Source organism: Bacillus rossius, chromosome 5 (genome assembly GCF_032445375.1).
Source record: "Bacillus rossius redtenbacheri isolate Brsri chromosome 5, Brsri_v3, whole genome shotgun sequence".
Lineage (NCBI taxonomy): Eukaryota > Metazoa > Arthropoda > Insecta > Phasmatodea > Bacillidae > Bacillus > Bacillus rossius.
The window spans coordinates 64,295,656-64,312,970 of NC_086333.1; the positions used below are offsets into that span (position 1 = coordinate 64,295,656).

Below are 17,315 nucleotides of genomic sequence, written 5' to 3' on the forward strand. Positions count from 1 at the left end.
GGGCTTAATATTTCTATCACTAATAATTAACTGTTTGAAAATATAGTCACATGGAAGACTGTTGTTTACAAGCATTAACACTGATGAGATCCTGGATTTCATTTAATGGCACTGACAAATATCCTTTTAACTCGAATCTTATGTTTTAATTGTTACGTAGGTCAGGTGGCGAATCCCTCACTTGACTCGTTCCGGATGTGGCTGGGGCGCGATCCGAACGGGAGGGTCACTGATCGGGTGAGAACCGGCTGAAGGTAGCGTCGGTACGACGTCAAGTCACTTTCGTAAATATTAGGAGACACAATTATAAAGGTGTGTCAATTAATTCTTTGTGATAGTGAAACCAACCTAAAATATATCTGGTAAACTAAAATAATAATATTATAAAAGTTATTATAAGTTTTAAAATACCTAAGAAAACTGGCATTATAATACATGCTCTACTTCTTAATTCTCAAGAGGATTAGTAGTACAGCCGTAGATCACATTTTTGTAACCTCATGGGGCATGATTCAATTCTTGTGACTAAAAAAATTTTTTAGGTTATTTTTTTTTTAAATTATAATAATAATTGTGAATCACCTCAATAAAGTTAAGGTTTATTTGTAGGAAGTAATAACAAGCTTATTACAGTCATTTAAGCAATAACTAATATACAAACATTGTCTTAGTGTTAAAATATGTTTTGTTAAAGTTTTAGGTCAATATTTTAGCAATGACATGGAAGTATGACTTCAAACAAGTGGATTTTAACACGATGGACAGGATTTTAGTAAAATTCCTTGTGAAAATCAGATTTAAAGCTGGGTTTTTATAGAGGCAGTTTCTAATCTTCTTCTTATATATATAAATGAAGGTTTGTGAGTTCGTCTTGTCGGTGGTCGTCTCTCGGAGCGTGCGCATCTCTCTCGCGGGCTGTTGGCTGGGAGTTCCCTGCGACCTATTGGGTAACCGAAGGCTGGCAGTGCGTGTGGGTTTTGTGTGCGTCCTGGGGGCGGCCTAGCAGCGCCAACTGCTACCGACCGCGTCCCGTGGGTGGCGGATACGGGAGCCCAGCTCGGGAGTTGCAATCTCGCTGGGGTGGCTGTGAATAACCAATAGCAGTCCGCGGACCAATGGCCGGCCTGTGGAGTCGTTATCACGGCTGTCGGGGAGAAAGGTAGCCTGAATGTAGCTCGGCGCGCGGCAGAAAGCAGCTTCGTCGGCGAAGGCACCGCAGGGGAGCTCGATGTGCCCTGGATGCGAAGTGTAGACGAACTGCGGGCTGGAACTTGCGGAGCTGTGGACTGCCGCGTGCGCAACGGAACTGAACAGCATCGGAATTCTGAAGGAAGAGATGGCGGCGCCTTCAAGTTGGGGCCCTGTTGGAGCCAGTGGTAGCCTGGGCGGCGCGACCTTCAACCGACCCGGGAATTTGGGGGGCAAGAGGGTCCGACTCGCAAGATACTTCATTCGCCTGAACGACTTACACCCACCCTGGCTTGAAAGGTCGTTGGCTGTTGACTGGAAGAAGGAAGATGGAGATGGCGCAATGTCAGGCTGCCTTTCGCTCCGAGAGCCAGCAGTTCGAGCCGGTTTACTGGCTCGTCTGCCCACTTCTGTTTTAACTGTGGCTGCCTGGGCAGCTGTGGCCGGGCTGACGAGTGAAGTCGCCCGCCCCTGGTTAATAATAACCCAGGAGTTCCCAACCTTTAAATGCGGGCCGCAAGGCCCAAGCACCCAACTCCAGCATGGTTGATTTTTCAGCCCCTCCAACTCTTCTTACCTGGACCCTTCTTCCTCTTGTCCAGTAGTTACCTGCTTGCTTAATGCATGTTAATTGATCCCCGCATGAACCGGCCCAGGGTTTTTCCCGTGTCTATGCAGGTTTTACCTGGGTCACATTAGCTAGCTTTTAAGCTAGGCGACCAATGGGATGTTAGTCATGGCGCCAATTGCAGCCATGGCTGGCCAGTAAACCCCAATAGCAGACGATGCACGCGCCCTTGTCCTGCATGGTTAAAAACCCGCATGGTAGAGTGTATAGGCTTCGGCCTGAGACACACTTAGGTCCTTCCCTAACCTGGACCCTCCCCTACACACTTAGAATTAACTTAGGCTAGGAAAAAAAAAATTGAGTTCGTCTTCTATACTCTTACACATCGTTCATCTGATTGCTGGATTTGCATATTAAACTTTACTATACAATAAAAATTTTAGTGTGTTAAGAATAAACAAGAGTTTGAAAAGTGTGGAAAAGAGCAAAAGAAATAGAAAGCGTTCATTATGTGAACTAAACGAGATTATAATTTTTTGTATCCAATTTGGTTTTCAAAACTCATTAAAAAAATTAAAATCGAAATTATTAAGTAGCGTTGTTAAAATAGAAACGATTTTTTCCCTTATAATGTTACGATACTTCTTTTTATTTTATTTTTAATCTTTGGTTTTTTAACTTTCTTCATATGTGTTTGGTGTGTTGCACATCCTGGATTTCATTTTGTTAATTTGTGGGTAGTGTTTACAAAATGGAGTGTTTTTTGTGATGATGCGTTCCGTTAAATTTTGCGGTATTATTTGAGAGTTCAGGCAGTAAAGAGTGAGTGGACGTTAAGTGATCAGTGGTGTGTACATATTTCTTACCCGGAATGGCGTGAACAAATCGCAAAAATGCGTAACAGACTTCGAAAAAAGTGACGCTAGTACAGCAAACCCTATTTTACCTCAGTATGAAGGAAATGGTAGGAGGCTGCTGTGTTTGTTCAGATGAACGAGGGTGGGCTGAGAACCCCCTCGTTTACTGTGATGGTCAAGGATGCACTGTAGCTGTTCACCAGGGTGAGTTTAATTCCGTACAATCCAGTTTTTTGGTCAACAGACCCCCCTTGGTTAGTTTAGTAGTAAAAATAGCCAAAGCCTACAGGATTTTGATGTTCGCGTGTGTGTGGAAGCTAATTTGGTTTTGTTTTCATTCACAGCTTGTTATGGAATTGTAACCGTCCCAACAGGTCCATGGTTTTGTCGTAAATGTGAATCTCAAGAGCGTGCAGCTAGAGTGGTGAGTACCAAATACCTTTCGGGGATTCAGAGATTAGAAATTATTAGCAGTCTTAGGTAGTTATTGTTTAGTGTGTAGTTAGTGCATGCTAGTAGCTTGTGTTAGAGACACTTATTAACCGTTACAACTCCTAAAGCATGGAGTTTAGTGCATTTAAAGTCATTTTAAAAAGAGAGGATTGATTAATGTTATTAAGGGCTGTAATGTAAAGTTATAACAATTTAGAATATGTTTGGGATATGCATTGTACTATTAATTCTTAATGTGGTAATGTAGTTGTGTTAGTTGAAGCTTATATGTATTTGTGCATTACTGTTCTATTAATTATTGTGTAGAATTGCAACGTGCAGTTGAAGCATAATAGAAATGCAAAAATGATGTCTTGGTCATTTTAGAGTATTATTAAGCATTTTTGAATGTTTTTGTAGATTTTGGGAAATGCAATAGTAAATGTAATTGGTTATAATCAAGCTGGGTTATTGTAGACTTAAAGAGGATTGTTTTTTTTTTCTAAAACGCCATACCAGTGAAGTAGAAGCTTATTTTGCGGGATGTGGGGGGAAGTAGGAGAAATAATGATGTCATATACATAAAGCAAATTAGTAGGCAGGGAATGAAAAAAAAAATATTAGAAAGGTTAATTTGGAAAAAGAGGTTGCACGATATAAAAATAAATAAGTGATAAATGTAAGAAGAGAAGTAAAACAATTTGAGGGTAACAAAAAAGCAACACAAAAATGTAAATATAAGTGAAGTGAAAAAATAAGGTATTAAATAAAGTGGAAATGTGTTTTCAGTGTGTAAGTGTTGGTAACAGTGAAGTATAACCACATGTTAGTCATTTGTTAGGAAGTAAGTTACAAATTGAGAGGGAACGAGGAAGATTATAATAGTAAAATTTAATTTAAGAATGCTATGAGGTGTGTGTAAGAGTAATGAAATATAACTAAATGATGGTATATGCAAAGTAGAGTAATAAGAATAGCATGCGAATGGAAAATATTAGTTGAAAAAAAGGAAAATAGAAAGTAAGCAAGGCTCGTAGAACAAATGGAGCATGTAATGGGGACTTTGGAGTAGCGAGTATAAAAATGAAAGGTAAGTGAGCAAGTTTAAGTTATTTCGAAAATGGATCAGCCTGATAGTAATTGTGTCAGTGGTTTAAGCCATAGACGCGAACTCTGCATGAGTAGCAAAATGTAAATTTTCTGAAATAGTTTATTCTGCAAATTCACAGTAATAAAATTGTAGATTAGGTGCTCTTCTGGAAGAAAAACATTCAGAAAGTGGCATCTGTGAGTACTACTTGTCTTGAAAAACACTGATAATTATTAGAAATATCGCTAACCTAACCAACTTTTCATAACCGTGAACTTCAGTAAATTTGAAATATCACAGTTATATTTTAAAGAATCATAAAATAGAATAAGATAATTACGGTTGCCCTATTTCTCAGAAGCTGCTAATCTGCAGGATTAACAAAGTTAAAATTAAATTTATAAAATTAAATTTTTGGATGCTGCTAATATTTCCTGGGAAAATGTTGTTTATATTCAGATTTTGTAAAATTTTAACTTAAAACTGCTCCACTGCTTTTTGGAGCACCAGCAAAGAGAGCACAGAGTGATAATGTTTTAATCAATTTTTTTAATAAGAGATAAACGTAGCAGATAGAAAGGTGTGCACTCCATTCTCACTTTTGAAAGCAAAGTAAGTGGGCAGTTACGAAGATAATGTTCCCACAATGGTAGTTGGAGTACTACTAAAGTTTATTCAATATCCTGAAAAATTCCCCCCCTTCCCCCCAATTCTGATTAGATTCTTATGCCCACCCCACACAATGCCCATTTTCTGCTATACCTTCTGTTATACCATTGGTATAAAAGTGGGCCTAAAGTTTGTATAGCAAAATAGAAGAAAGAATTCGTAACTCCATACACACAATACCTAGAATGCTAACAGAAAACCAGCAGTTTTCGACCAAAGCAAGCATTTTGGGGTAGGATAAACATGCTGCTGTCAATTTAACCAAATACTGAAGGGGGAAATAATAAAAATTATTACAGTTTATTTAAAAAATTATATAACCTGAAATTTAATTTTTTCACACTTCACTTGTGTAAACTATAACAGTTTTAGAATCAAAAAATCAAAACAGAGCAATTTTGAAATTAACGTGATTGAATTTTCATTTGTAGATTAGTTTCAAAATTTTTGCAGCGACGAGGTTTTGAACCTCGTCAAAAATTACCCTTCGGGAACCTCAGCTGCGAACTTTGCCACTGGCTACCAAGATTTTTGTACTTTGAATAGGAGACTAAGAGCTATATTGAAACTTGTGATTATTCTTTCCATGACTATTTTAGTTCACCAAATATATTGTTTTATTAACATAAAGTTTTAATTGGCGTACCATTACTTTTTTACTTCCTCTAATGTTTACAAAAGGGACTTTATACGGGTTTGTATTGCTACACGTGGGTCTGCCCTCTTGATGAATTTGGCTCTTGGGTATAGTAGAAAATTTAAACTCATTCTATAATGGTTTTGGCTAAGACTTCGGGGATGAAAACTTTTATCCCCAGAGCTAGACCCCTTGGAAGGGTGCTGAAATGTTACCAACACGAGAGCAGGTGCGCTAACAGAAAATAGGTATGAAAATTGCTAAGGAAATAGATATGGCGGGAAGTCGCTGTAAAAGCTTGATAGTTGGGAATGAGGGCTATGAAGGCCTCATTAAAAGTGAGAGTTGGAAAAGTTAAAAAATTACTATAAAAAGGAAAATAATTAAAAATTATGTATGTATAGTAATCAGCATTGATGTAGACAAAAATGGCAACCGCTCTGGCCACAGAATGTAATGGTGCTGATTTGTGATTACCTTATGGTAAGGTGACTACACGTGACAAAATCAGGAAAGGGTCTTGAATAAACAGTATTTGTGGTGGAAATATTTGGTAACATGCATTTTTTTTACCTCTTCTGTCAGGTTTTTAGTTGCACATCTAATATAAATAGTTGGAGACTGTCCACTTGAATCGAATTGTGTGAAAAATATCTTATCTCTGAAAATGTTTTAGCTATCTTACCTAAAAATTGGCACTTTCCTGTGAGTAGTAGATAAATTTTGTGTAATTTTTAATTTTATTATGTAGGTATAAAAACTAACTGAAGTACCGGGCCTTGGCGGTTTTTGTGCAAAGAAGAGGCTCTATGTAGGTGATGGGCTGATTTTTTTCTATTTCAAATTCAGATATAAAAAGTAAATTTTCTTTTATTTCGAACATCAAGTATGGAAAATTTCATAATACTCTGATTAAAACTGTAGATTTGTGTAAAAATCAAGCTAACCCACACGCACAGGTGAAGAGGTATTTATGTAGGTTCTTAACGGTGATGTTCCAACAATCTTTGGAGGAGAGGAGGTTGCCAAGTCAATGGAAAGAAGTGGTTGTACTACCAATTTTCAAGGGAGGTAGAGATAAGACAGACCCGGTGAACTACAGGCCAGTCAGCCTGATGTGCTGTGTAAGGAAAGTAATAGGCTGGTGGGTAGTTATGTGGTGTGAGTAATGAATGATCAAGGATGAATTCAGATGAGGGTTCTCGTGTTAAACACACATGGTGGGGTTGCTGGAAGATCTGGTGGAAGTTGTGGACAGGTGGAAACAAATAGATGCAATTTTCATAGACTTCGAAAAGGCATTTGATAGAGTACCACACAAGAGGCTGAATGAGAAGGTAGAGATGCTGGTGGAGGATGAGAGGGTGGTTAGCTGAGTAGGAGACTTCCTGAGGGATAGAAAGCAGAGGGTGAGGGTGGGTGAGGAAAGGTCTGAAGTTATGTCAGGAGTTCCGCAGGGATATATGTTGGGACCCCTGTTTTCACGATCATTATCAACGATATTGGAGAGGCGGCCAGGATGAGAGTATTTGCGAATGATTGCGTAGTGTATGAGGTGGTGGGGGAAGGGGTTCTTCTGCAAGGTGACTTTGAGCAGACTGGAATGATGGACAGAGGAGCATGGGATGTTGTTGAATGTTGGAAAGACGAAGGTGGTTAGGTTTACAAGAAAGAGGAAGGTACGTACTGAGGGAAGTGTATGTGTGGAAGGGACAGGAGATACAGGAGGCCGAAGAATATAAGTATCTGGAGGTGACCCTACAAATTAACCTGGGATGGGTAAGCAGGTACAGCGTGTGGTGACTAAGGGTAGGAAGGTGCTGGGGTTGCTCGGCAGGACCCTACAGGGAGCAGGGAAGAGGGTAAGAGACATTGGTCAGGCCAGTGATGGAGTATGTGGCTGTGATCTGGGATTCCTACGTAGTGACAGAGGTAAGGGAGCTGGAGAAGAGTGGCGAGGTGGGTGATGGGTATGTGGAAGGGAAGGGCAAGAGGAATGCATAGTCCGACTGAGATTATTATGGAGCTAGGGTGGGGAGCATTACAGGGGAGGAGAAAGGTGGAAAGTTTAGCCAGACTGTATAAGGTGCTAAAGGGAGAGGGGAGCTGGGGCAGCTGGGAAATAGGGTACATAGAGGTGGATATAAGAGGCAGAGAGATCACGGGTGGAAGCTCCAGAGAGAATGGAGGCGAACGGAAAGGGGTAGGAACGCTTTCCTTGGGTGGACAGGGAGGGAGTGGAATGGGCTGGATGAAGGAATGTTATGGGTGAGAGATGCAAGGAATCTGTGGGGAAATCTGGAAAAAAAGGGGGGGGGGGGGGAAGTGAGTGAAAAGGAAGGATTTATTTCTTGCCACCCGGGTGAAAGCCCAATTGCTAACGAACATCTAATCTAGGTACATATTTAGATGACCTATGATATAAAAAGTTGGGGAAGGATTTATTTTATATAGTCTTAAAAAATTTCTAGATATTGGTTCACTGGCTATTTGTAGACGTTCAGATAGGCTAATAAAGTTCTCCTTAAAGGTGGGATTCCTATGCAGCGGCTGACGCATACGTCATACGTAGTACGGCTGACGCATAAATGGCAATTCCTATAAAGCTCAGTCACCGTCCGGTCCTGGTACTGAAAGGATGAGTTTGTTGTTTTATTTAATGTTAGAAAATGTTGAATATCAAGAAATTCTACTGCAACTAAGTGAAGGGAATGCTGAAACAACACTGATTTTCAAAATAAGGGCAGTGGAAAGCTTATTTAACCATTTAATCAATTGAGTCTTGTTAAAAAATGATAGTTGAAGAGGCATTTTGATTATATCCAAACACGATGAAACCATTCTCTCGTAGAGTTGCAAGTACGGATGGTTTATCATGTTGCTCAGCTGTGAATTGTACCTTTCCTTCGGCCATGTTGAAGTGCTGCTGCATCTATACTTCTCTCCTAGTGGTGAGGCCACGTGGCTCCACTGTGCTAGCGGCTGCCGCAAGCAGCAGTGCTCTGCGTCAGATGCATTGCGCCTGACGCGTACGTTAGCCAGTGCATTGGAATTCCATCTTTAAATTACTTTTTGTTATTATTTTTTAATATCTCTACTTAATGATATTTTGTAGAAGGTTTTAGTTATATTGTTTTTATAGGCTTTATTGAGGAGCTACAGTGATTATCATCATCATCATTGATTACTGCTGCGATTGAGCAAAATTGTCTCAACTCTTCTCCTGAACTGAGTTACACTCCTAGACATTACACACTCCTCATGCATACAGTCCACTCCCTATCTATCATTCTCACAATCATGGAATTTTTCCCCCTTTCCATCTTTCTGTGTTCCTTAAGTGGCCCAAGTCAGGGGTGCATCTGTGTTAATGAGGAGAGATGATAAGTGCTACACTTGCTAGTATTTCTAGCGCGGTATCGCCTCTAAACGCAAGGCTCTCAATTGGTGCGTGGTCTTCTCGTCGTGCATAGGACAACTATGAAATTTGAACGGTGACCGTAACATTATATGGTTAAGAAATTATGATAAAGGTGTAATGGAAGTCCCTTAATTGCTTTCAAGAATCTGAACTGGTTGTTTTATGCCTAAAAATTACTCTGATAACATGCCTTTTAGCGATCTTAACTCTTCTATAAATACAGTTTAAAAAATTAGCTCTGAAATAAAACTACTTATCAGCAATCGGCGAATGCTTAAATGCTTTTCGTAAACATACCCCACTCGGATATTTTGAATAATTTTTAAATCGCATGGTTTTTTCCGTAAGCTCTTCATACCATTTGTGTGCCTGCGTAGGCGGGCCCTTAAATGCTTTCCTAGTGTTTTCCCTTATACCTCTACTCTTCCCTGTCACAACTCGTCTCTCCACCTCTCCCCACCCTCCCACCTCACTTAGCACTTGGTACAGCCTAACTAGGCTCTCTCTGCCAATTCCTTCATCAGTTCTTTTGGACTGTTTAGCTACACTACTCTTTTCCCTTCTAATGATTCTCCTCCATTTTCCCATCACCCACCTAGCTGATTTCCTCTGCACCCCTTCCAGTTCCCTCTCAAGCTCTGCTATATATGAGGTCCCACACTGCTGCTGAGAACTCTAGCATGGGGCAGACAAATGTCGTATAGGCCTTTTTCTTCAAAACACTGCTTCGTCCCCGAATCACTTGTCCCAGCATGCCCAGGGCTTGTCTGCTCTTAACAACCTTCTCCACTTGTTCCCCCCTCTCCAGATTTTCTTGCAGCACTTCCCCTAGGTATTTATATTTTGAGACCTCATCTATCATAACTCCCTTCCAGTGGTAGACCCTCTTAACAAAATCCTTTTTCTTGGTAAACCTGACCACTTTTGTAGTTAGAACCTTAGTTCCACGAAGACAGTCTTAAGTTTGGTTCCTGGCCTGGTTTCTAATACAGCATATGAGGGACCACGGCCAACGAGTAGCGATTTTGCCGCATTATCAAACCAATATGGTTTCGACAGGAATACAAAATTATAAAATGTGATGTGTAACCTGCCAGAAACCAGGGACACTGTGCTGAAATTAAAACTGGCAAGGAACATGTAAAAAAAAATGCACTCCCTTTGATACTTTCTTGCATGTAGCATAATTTATTCCTGGTTGGGCAACTGGTGCCAAGGCGACCTGAGTTTGATTCCTGGCAGTGTCAAACCCAGGTTTTCCCATGAGTGAGAAACATGACGGACAATGCAGTGAATTTGTGAGTTTCCTCTGTATGTACTCCAATTTCCCTGACCCCATCACTCATTATTCACTCCATCAATGATCCATCCATGCCTCACCCCTCGTCTATAATGACCCTGATGTCGCGATGTTTAGCTCTAATTCACTCGTTCGTTATTTTTAGTCATCCTAGGGTCCGTACACCTCCCTAATATCCTTAAAAAGTTCTCAATTTGTCTTTTATTGAATAGGGGCCCTTAAAAGTCTTAAAATTTCATTAAGAATTCTTAAAAACTCCTTAATAAAGACTGATTGCAAGTAATGGATAAATTTGGGCATTTTAATGGTTTACTTCTGACCTGGCAGCAAAAAAAAATTTCTCTTGGCGTTGTAATTTTGGCAAATTTTGGGCCACGTGATTAGAAGTTATGTATAAAAATTGTTTTGAAATAATACTTTGAACGTATAAAGTAAATGTAATTAGTGATCAAATTAAATGTTAGGGTGGCAAATTTCATAGATTTCCAGAGATAGTTATGAACTCTGAAAGAATTGAACTAACCAACAAAATTATTTTTTGTGCATTGACTAGTCAATATTGTTGGTTTCTTAAGGGATTTTGTGATATACAAATAGTTTTCTACTTCTTAATGGTGAAGGCAGTAGAGTTAAGGGGTCCTTAAAAACTTCTTAATTTTTGATTGCACAAGAGGGTATGAACCATGCATCTAGGAAATGTGTGAAGGGGTTTCACTGTATGTGTATATTTCTGGTATTTATTACTTGGTAACTCCAAATGATTACTTGATTTGTTTGTAATCACGTTCTTAAATGAATAAAATCAAGAACAAACGAAGATGAGGGAGAGTGAACTTGAGAAATACCAACTTAACCTACTATGCATCAGAATACTTTGTTTATTGACCAATACAATAACTGTTAATGTTGGCTGATACATCTTACATATATGAATATTCAGTTTTATTTTGTAATTGTGTTTTTATTTTAACTTGCCTGATAATGTAGCATTTTTGAATTTATAAGCTTACGGCTTACATTTTTTGCAGTTTCGTAAATGCTACTTTATGGGTTGGTTTAGGAATTTAACAGATCCAAGAGCTGTGGTGATGTGCCAAGACATGGTTTAAGTGATGATTGGTGACGATTACCTTTGTGTTTTGGTTTTTTCACATTTTTATATTCGCTCATCGCTCTGGAGTGTGCGGTTTGTGTTCATGAATAGATCACTTTGTAACTGGTGGGGCGTATACATCCTCCATATTTTTTAGTACAAAATCTCTGCAGGTTTTCCTAGGTTTCATCATTACGGTGGCCTGCCTGTGTTTTGGATATCCAGCCGAAAGCTTGGACAGTGTTTCGCAGTAGAGTCCCGCTAATCCGGAGCGGATGGGACTATACCAAAAGTCAAGATTAAATGAAATTGGCCTTAAAATGCATGTAATATAAGTTTTAGCTGAGTACAACTATAAAAATTGTTTTTTTTATATTCACACTTTTGCCTACAGCTCAACTTTAGTTGTGATAATATTGTATGTGTAGACCAAAGTTTGTAACCTACGATCTGATGTAGGATTATCAAAATAAAAAAAAATCCTGCTTTAAGTTATACTTCTTACACGAGGTTCTTGCATTAAACACATGCATTACTTTCTAATACTGCCATGGAGGGGGAAAAGAAAGAGATAGCCCGTGAGTGATCGCTTCATGGCATGATACATGACTATTGCTCTATGGTGCAGGGTTACTGATGGCAGCAACAGCGTATGATTTCATACACTTTCAAATACTTTTATAAACATTTACATACTTTTTCATACTTTTGCATGCTTCGCAACTCGTAATTCGCAACTCTAAACTGATTTTAGGTTGAATCCGGTGGTAGCATTAGAATTGTGGCAGTATGTATAGACTTTTCCTACAGGGTTATTAATCATTTTTTTTAGCTATCATAATCCCATTGATTCATGCTTATATTCTATTGAAGACACGGACAGACACTAGTAAAAGTCTACTTTCAATGCATGATAACTAGTATTTCAAATATTAGAGTACCCTAAAAATTTCCTATCCTTCTTATGTGTGAAGTTACACTTCTGATGCCCATAGAGGCACCAGGCCAATATGTTTTTTTTAGATTATATGTATATAAGTAGGTACTTTACATTTGCTCGGTACACACACTTAAGGGGAACTGTAGATAATCGTCGGGGTAACAGTACATCAATTGGTAAACAAATGCTGGGATTAGCTGGTGACAAGCACAACAAATTGCAGTACAACTGTCTAAATCAGATTTAACATTAACTGCCATCTGTCGGCATTAGGTGCAACTTCCCGAGCCCATTTAATATGGTATGCCCGCTTCAGAATTTTTAAGTTGTTTGAATTTATACAATCAGTTATTTGCATGCCAAATTAAAGTTTGTTTTTTATCACGCCAAGTAAGTTTAACTTCTAACTTGCGTAAATAAGTACACTACCTTTTTTTCCCTCATTTTTTTCTGATTTACAATGTTCAGACAAGCGGACCTCCGTATTAGTTGGATTCTACTGTACTTGTCTAATTTTAAGCATGATTCAGCAAGAATCAAATGTTTTTTTTTCAAACAAGAAACTGCACAGTGAATTGCAAAGAAGTGCATGGCTTTAAGATAAAAATTTCAATAAGGTCATCATGAAAATGTTTTTCTGAGTGTCTTCGCAATGTTTAAATTTTTAAATTTAGAAACGAGAAAATGTTGGGTTTATTGGAAAATTATATGCATGTATGATTTTTTTTCTCAAGATAAATGTGTATTTTAGAACTGTTTGAATAAATACTGTTGCCTTATTTTGGGTGCTATTGTTTATTTTCTTTTAATTAATTATATATATTTGTTTCCAGTTGATCTAGTTTCACATGTGCTTATGGGAATTTAAATTACCTAACCATAATTTAGTTGAGTCTTGAGTATGAGTTGCAGATAAATACTGTTAATTATTTTTGCTTTTATTGATGTTACTGTGTGTGAAATGTTGTAAAATAAGGTTAAGGGTATTTTAATATTTAATGTTTTAAAGTAGTTCTAGGAACAGCTTTATTGTTTGTGTGCTCAGAAATATTTTTGTTCGTTTTGTTCTTTTGTTCTGTAATACTAGTAGATTTAAATGTGGTTTAGTGTGTTTCAAAATTTGTATTATTTTATATTTTCAATTGTTGTACATATTCTGCAGTAGTGATAGCATGTGGTTTATCTTTACAAAATTTAAGAGCATGACATGATTTTAAGTTGTTTTGAGTATCTGAATGTATAAGTGTTTTGAATTTGTAGTTGCTCTGTTATATAATTTTACTTTTAATTAAATACTACATAGCAAATTTATTAATTTTGTAATGTTCATGCTAGTAAAAATTTGATTATCTGGTTTTATAATTATTAGTAGCAATACTATAAATGATTTTCTAATTTTAAAACCATTTTAGTATCCAAAATCATAATTAGAAATATTTAGAATTCCACATGTAGAGATTTTAAGTATTTAATTTTTTTTAGTTTGTATTCATCTTTTATTTAGGACTTGGCACTAGTTCTGGCAATAGTTCAGTAAAAATTGCTTATGTTACCTTTACTTTGCATGGCTTTGCTTTTAGACAATATCTAATACTTTGACTTATATTTTTTGCATAATCATTTGCTGAAAATCTGGGGCTGGTATGGACCCAAATATGTTTTTTTTTTTATGTTTGCAGTAAATAAATTTCTCAGTTTAGTTTAATTCTCTCTCTCTCTCTCTCTCTCTCTCTCTCTCTCTCTCTCTCTCTACACACACACAAACACACACACTAATACACACACACACACACTAGAAAATATTGACTCCTTTAGTTTAAGTTACTTATTGTGAAGGCATGATGGAATCTGAAAGAACTACAGTTTTCCGATAACACTGGATCCGTTTCATGATTGTGTGTGCCTTACTGTTCAGACTTAACAAAATCTTTGAATTAGTTAGTACACTTCCAGTTATTCACCTTTAAAAAGTGGAAGACTGCATTCCCAAATTCAGGAAGTGTTTAAATTTGTAGGATAGAGAGGTTAGCGTAAGAGCAAAGAATGTTTTTGAGTAAATACTTTTGAGAATATAAATTTGTTTGATAGTGAAGTAGCATAAGAGCAAAGAATATTTTTTCTTTTTATACTTTTGAGGATATTGAAAGTCATAGAAATATCCAGCACCACTTTTTAATTACATCCCAACTACAATTAGTGTGACCTCTCTAACATGATCAAGAGTGTAGTTGTGAGGTTTATAGTTCAGGTACTAATCTAAATCTTAAAATACTACACAAATAGGTTCATTTGTATTATTTACCTATTTTAGCAGATTATATTGAGATGTTCTGGTCAGTTTGTTACTCAAGAAGTTATGTTAAAAGGTAGGTACTTGTTCTATTTAGGAATTAAAAATTTCTCATTTCAGTAATATATTTGCTATATCCATATGACAATGACACTAAAAATGGAACACTGTGGGATAAGAATGTTGCATGAACAGTTAACCAGTGTTCCATATAAAACACCAGCATACTTCCAAGTTATTACAAAAATCAAGAAATGAAATTGATGTTGTAAAGCACAAAAATTAAATTTCCTTTTATTGTTTGAAATGCAAAATTAATAGGTAATGGAAGTGACAGTTATATTATTTTTTTATTTATTTTAATATATGTCTCATACAAAAACAAAGTTTTGCGGATTGTACAGAATGTACATTTTTTTCCAGATAGTGTTAAATCGTCATTGTGTCCATGATTTTGTTGTGATAAAATGAAATTGTGTTTAAGAAAAAGCAAGCCACTATAAGCCTCTTTACATAAACTTAATGTAAAGTTCGTAAATCTGGCTGTAAACTTTGTATTAAGAAGAGCTGTGTTTTCAGTTGATGAAAAAAATCAGTAAAGTTACCGAGTAATTGAAAAATATCCTTTGCACGTATTGTACAAGTACTTACTGCTAAGATGAAATACTAGCAATTGAATTGTCTTAGTCTACACAGATTAATCACAACCCACACTTCTTATTAATGGGTGGTTTCCTTAATATAACTTTTAGAACTAATAAAATGACACATGAGTTAAATATACATTTCTTGCTATAACCTTGGTTTGTGGTTTATAATTGGTTTTATAAATTCGGGACTGTTTAATTAAAAGTTTAAAAACCTTATAGTAGAGGATCCGCACTAGAAAAGACCTTCACCCATCTGTTTAATGGATGAAAAGTATTTTATATCAAATTTAATATATTAGAAAATATATCTCGAGTGGGTTGTCTAAAAAATTCCTTGCCAGACCATGATTAATTAAAAATGAAAAATGACTTTATGAAATATTGCACTGATGAGTTTAACGAATAAATTTAATACGAACCGAAAGTATGAAGCCTATAGAATATACAAACGTTGGGTTGTCTATTTTTTTCTTGGCGTAACTACTATTTTTTTCCTGGCGTAACTACTGGTTTGGCAGGTATAAACAGGTAAATCAATAATAGTTATTTTCACCAATCTGTTTAATAAATAAATCTTATATCAAAATGAGCGCTATTTAATTGTGAATACAATGATATAGGGTTGTCTGTAAAACGTCTGGCCTGAATGACGGTTGTCGAGTTTTGAAAGGTGAAAATTTAATGCGTGTGGAAACTTGTGACAAAGAGGTCCGAGCCAAATATCCCATGTGATTACTATACCACCATGCTGGATATCCCTACAACAACAAATTTTATGAACAATTTTTGTTAATTCTATGTGGCTTAATGCAACAGACATTAAATGTGTGAAATTGCAGCCTGAAAACTGCGGTTGGCATTTTGATGAATATTTGAAACCAACAGGATTTATTGGGAACCAAACGCCGATGAAAATACAAGACATTGTCGAAATTACGGAAAAAGAAGACGATTGTTGTTCGAGGATCAACATTTCACTTCTGATGAATCAGATACGGAATAATAATTATTGATTGTAACTTTTTTCAATAATAAAATTTTGGTATTAATTGTTCACAATATTTTAGATTATTTACTACTCCAAAATAATGCTCAGTATTTACTAATGTAACATTATCTTTTTCTGTTGCACGAATAAATAGCATACGCGCTCTCTTTCATTCAGCGGTCTCGTCGCACGCAGTTCTAATGTTGTGTCCTCTTCTATCGCATGGGATAGTTAGCTCGGACCTCTTTGTCACTACTTTCAGCTGGCGGTCACGTCACTCTCAGCTACAAAGCTGCGTCCTCTTCTATCGCACGGGATATTTGGCTCGGACCTCTTTGTCACAAGTTTCCGCGCGCATTAAATTTTCACCTTTCAAAACTCGACAACCGTCATTCAGGCCAGACTTTTTACAGACAACCCTATATCATTGTATTCACAATTAAATAGTGCTCATTTTGATATAAGATTTATTTATTAAACAGATTGGTAAAAATAACTATTATCAATTTACCTGTTCATACCTGCCAACCTAGTAGTTACGCAAGAAAAAATAGACAACCCAACGTTTGTATATTCTATAGGCTTCATACTTTCGGTTCGTATTATATTTATTCGTTAAACTCACCAGTGCAATATTTAATAAAAAGTCATTTTTCAATTTCTAATTAATCATGGTCTGGCCAGGAATTTTTTAGACAACCCACTCGAGATATATTTTCTAATATATTAAATTTGATATAGAATACTTTTCATCCATTAAACAGGTGGGTGAAGGTCGTTTCTAGTTCGGATCTTAGACTATTATGAACCAACTTATCAATTTAACCCTAGCATCATTTTAGAGCTTGTAGTATTGTAGTAAACAATTATGAATTAACAATTTTTGCATAGTATTTGTTTGTTTTTTAATTTTTTTATTTTTAGGATATCTTTCTTAATTCTTTGAAAATTTTATTTTTTTACAAAGGCTTTTTATAAACAGCTAGTTATAAACTGTATGCAATATGATTATATGTTATCAGGTAATGCTAAGGTTGATTTAGTAATTGTCTTTATAGTTATAAAAAACTTTAATAAAAACTAACCATAGTTAGAGTTTAATTTGAATTTTAAGCAAAACAGAAATAAATACACACATAACACACACCCACAAACACCCCCCCCCCCCCCCAAATCACCCCCAACCCACCCC

At 36.7% G+C, this 17,315-nt stretch overlaps 1 protein-coding gene across 8 annotated transcripts in view; it reads left to right on the top strand.

The window, feature by feature from the left end:
- Window positions 1–2,502: 2,502 nt before the first annotated feature.
- Window positions 2,503–17,315, top strand: part of LOC134531901 (zinc finger protein zfp-1-like) — a 78,193-nt gene continuing 63,380 nt past the window's right edge. For 7 of the 8 annotated variants that reach the window (XM_063367923.1, XM_063367926.1, XM_063367924.1 and 4 more), the window contains exons 1-2: window positions 2,503–2,817; window positions 2,958–3,037. In XM_063367923.1, coding sequence (XP_063223993.1) covers window positions 2,709–2,817; window positions 2,958–3,037 — 189 coding nt within the window. In that variant the 5' untranslated portion in view covers window positions 2,503–2,708. The remainder of the gene's footprint in view (window positions 2,818–2,957; window positions 3,038–17,315) is intronic. The other variant, XM_063367927.1, reaches the window with a different exon arrangement.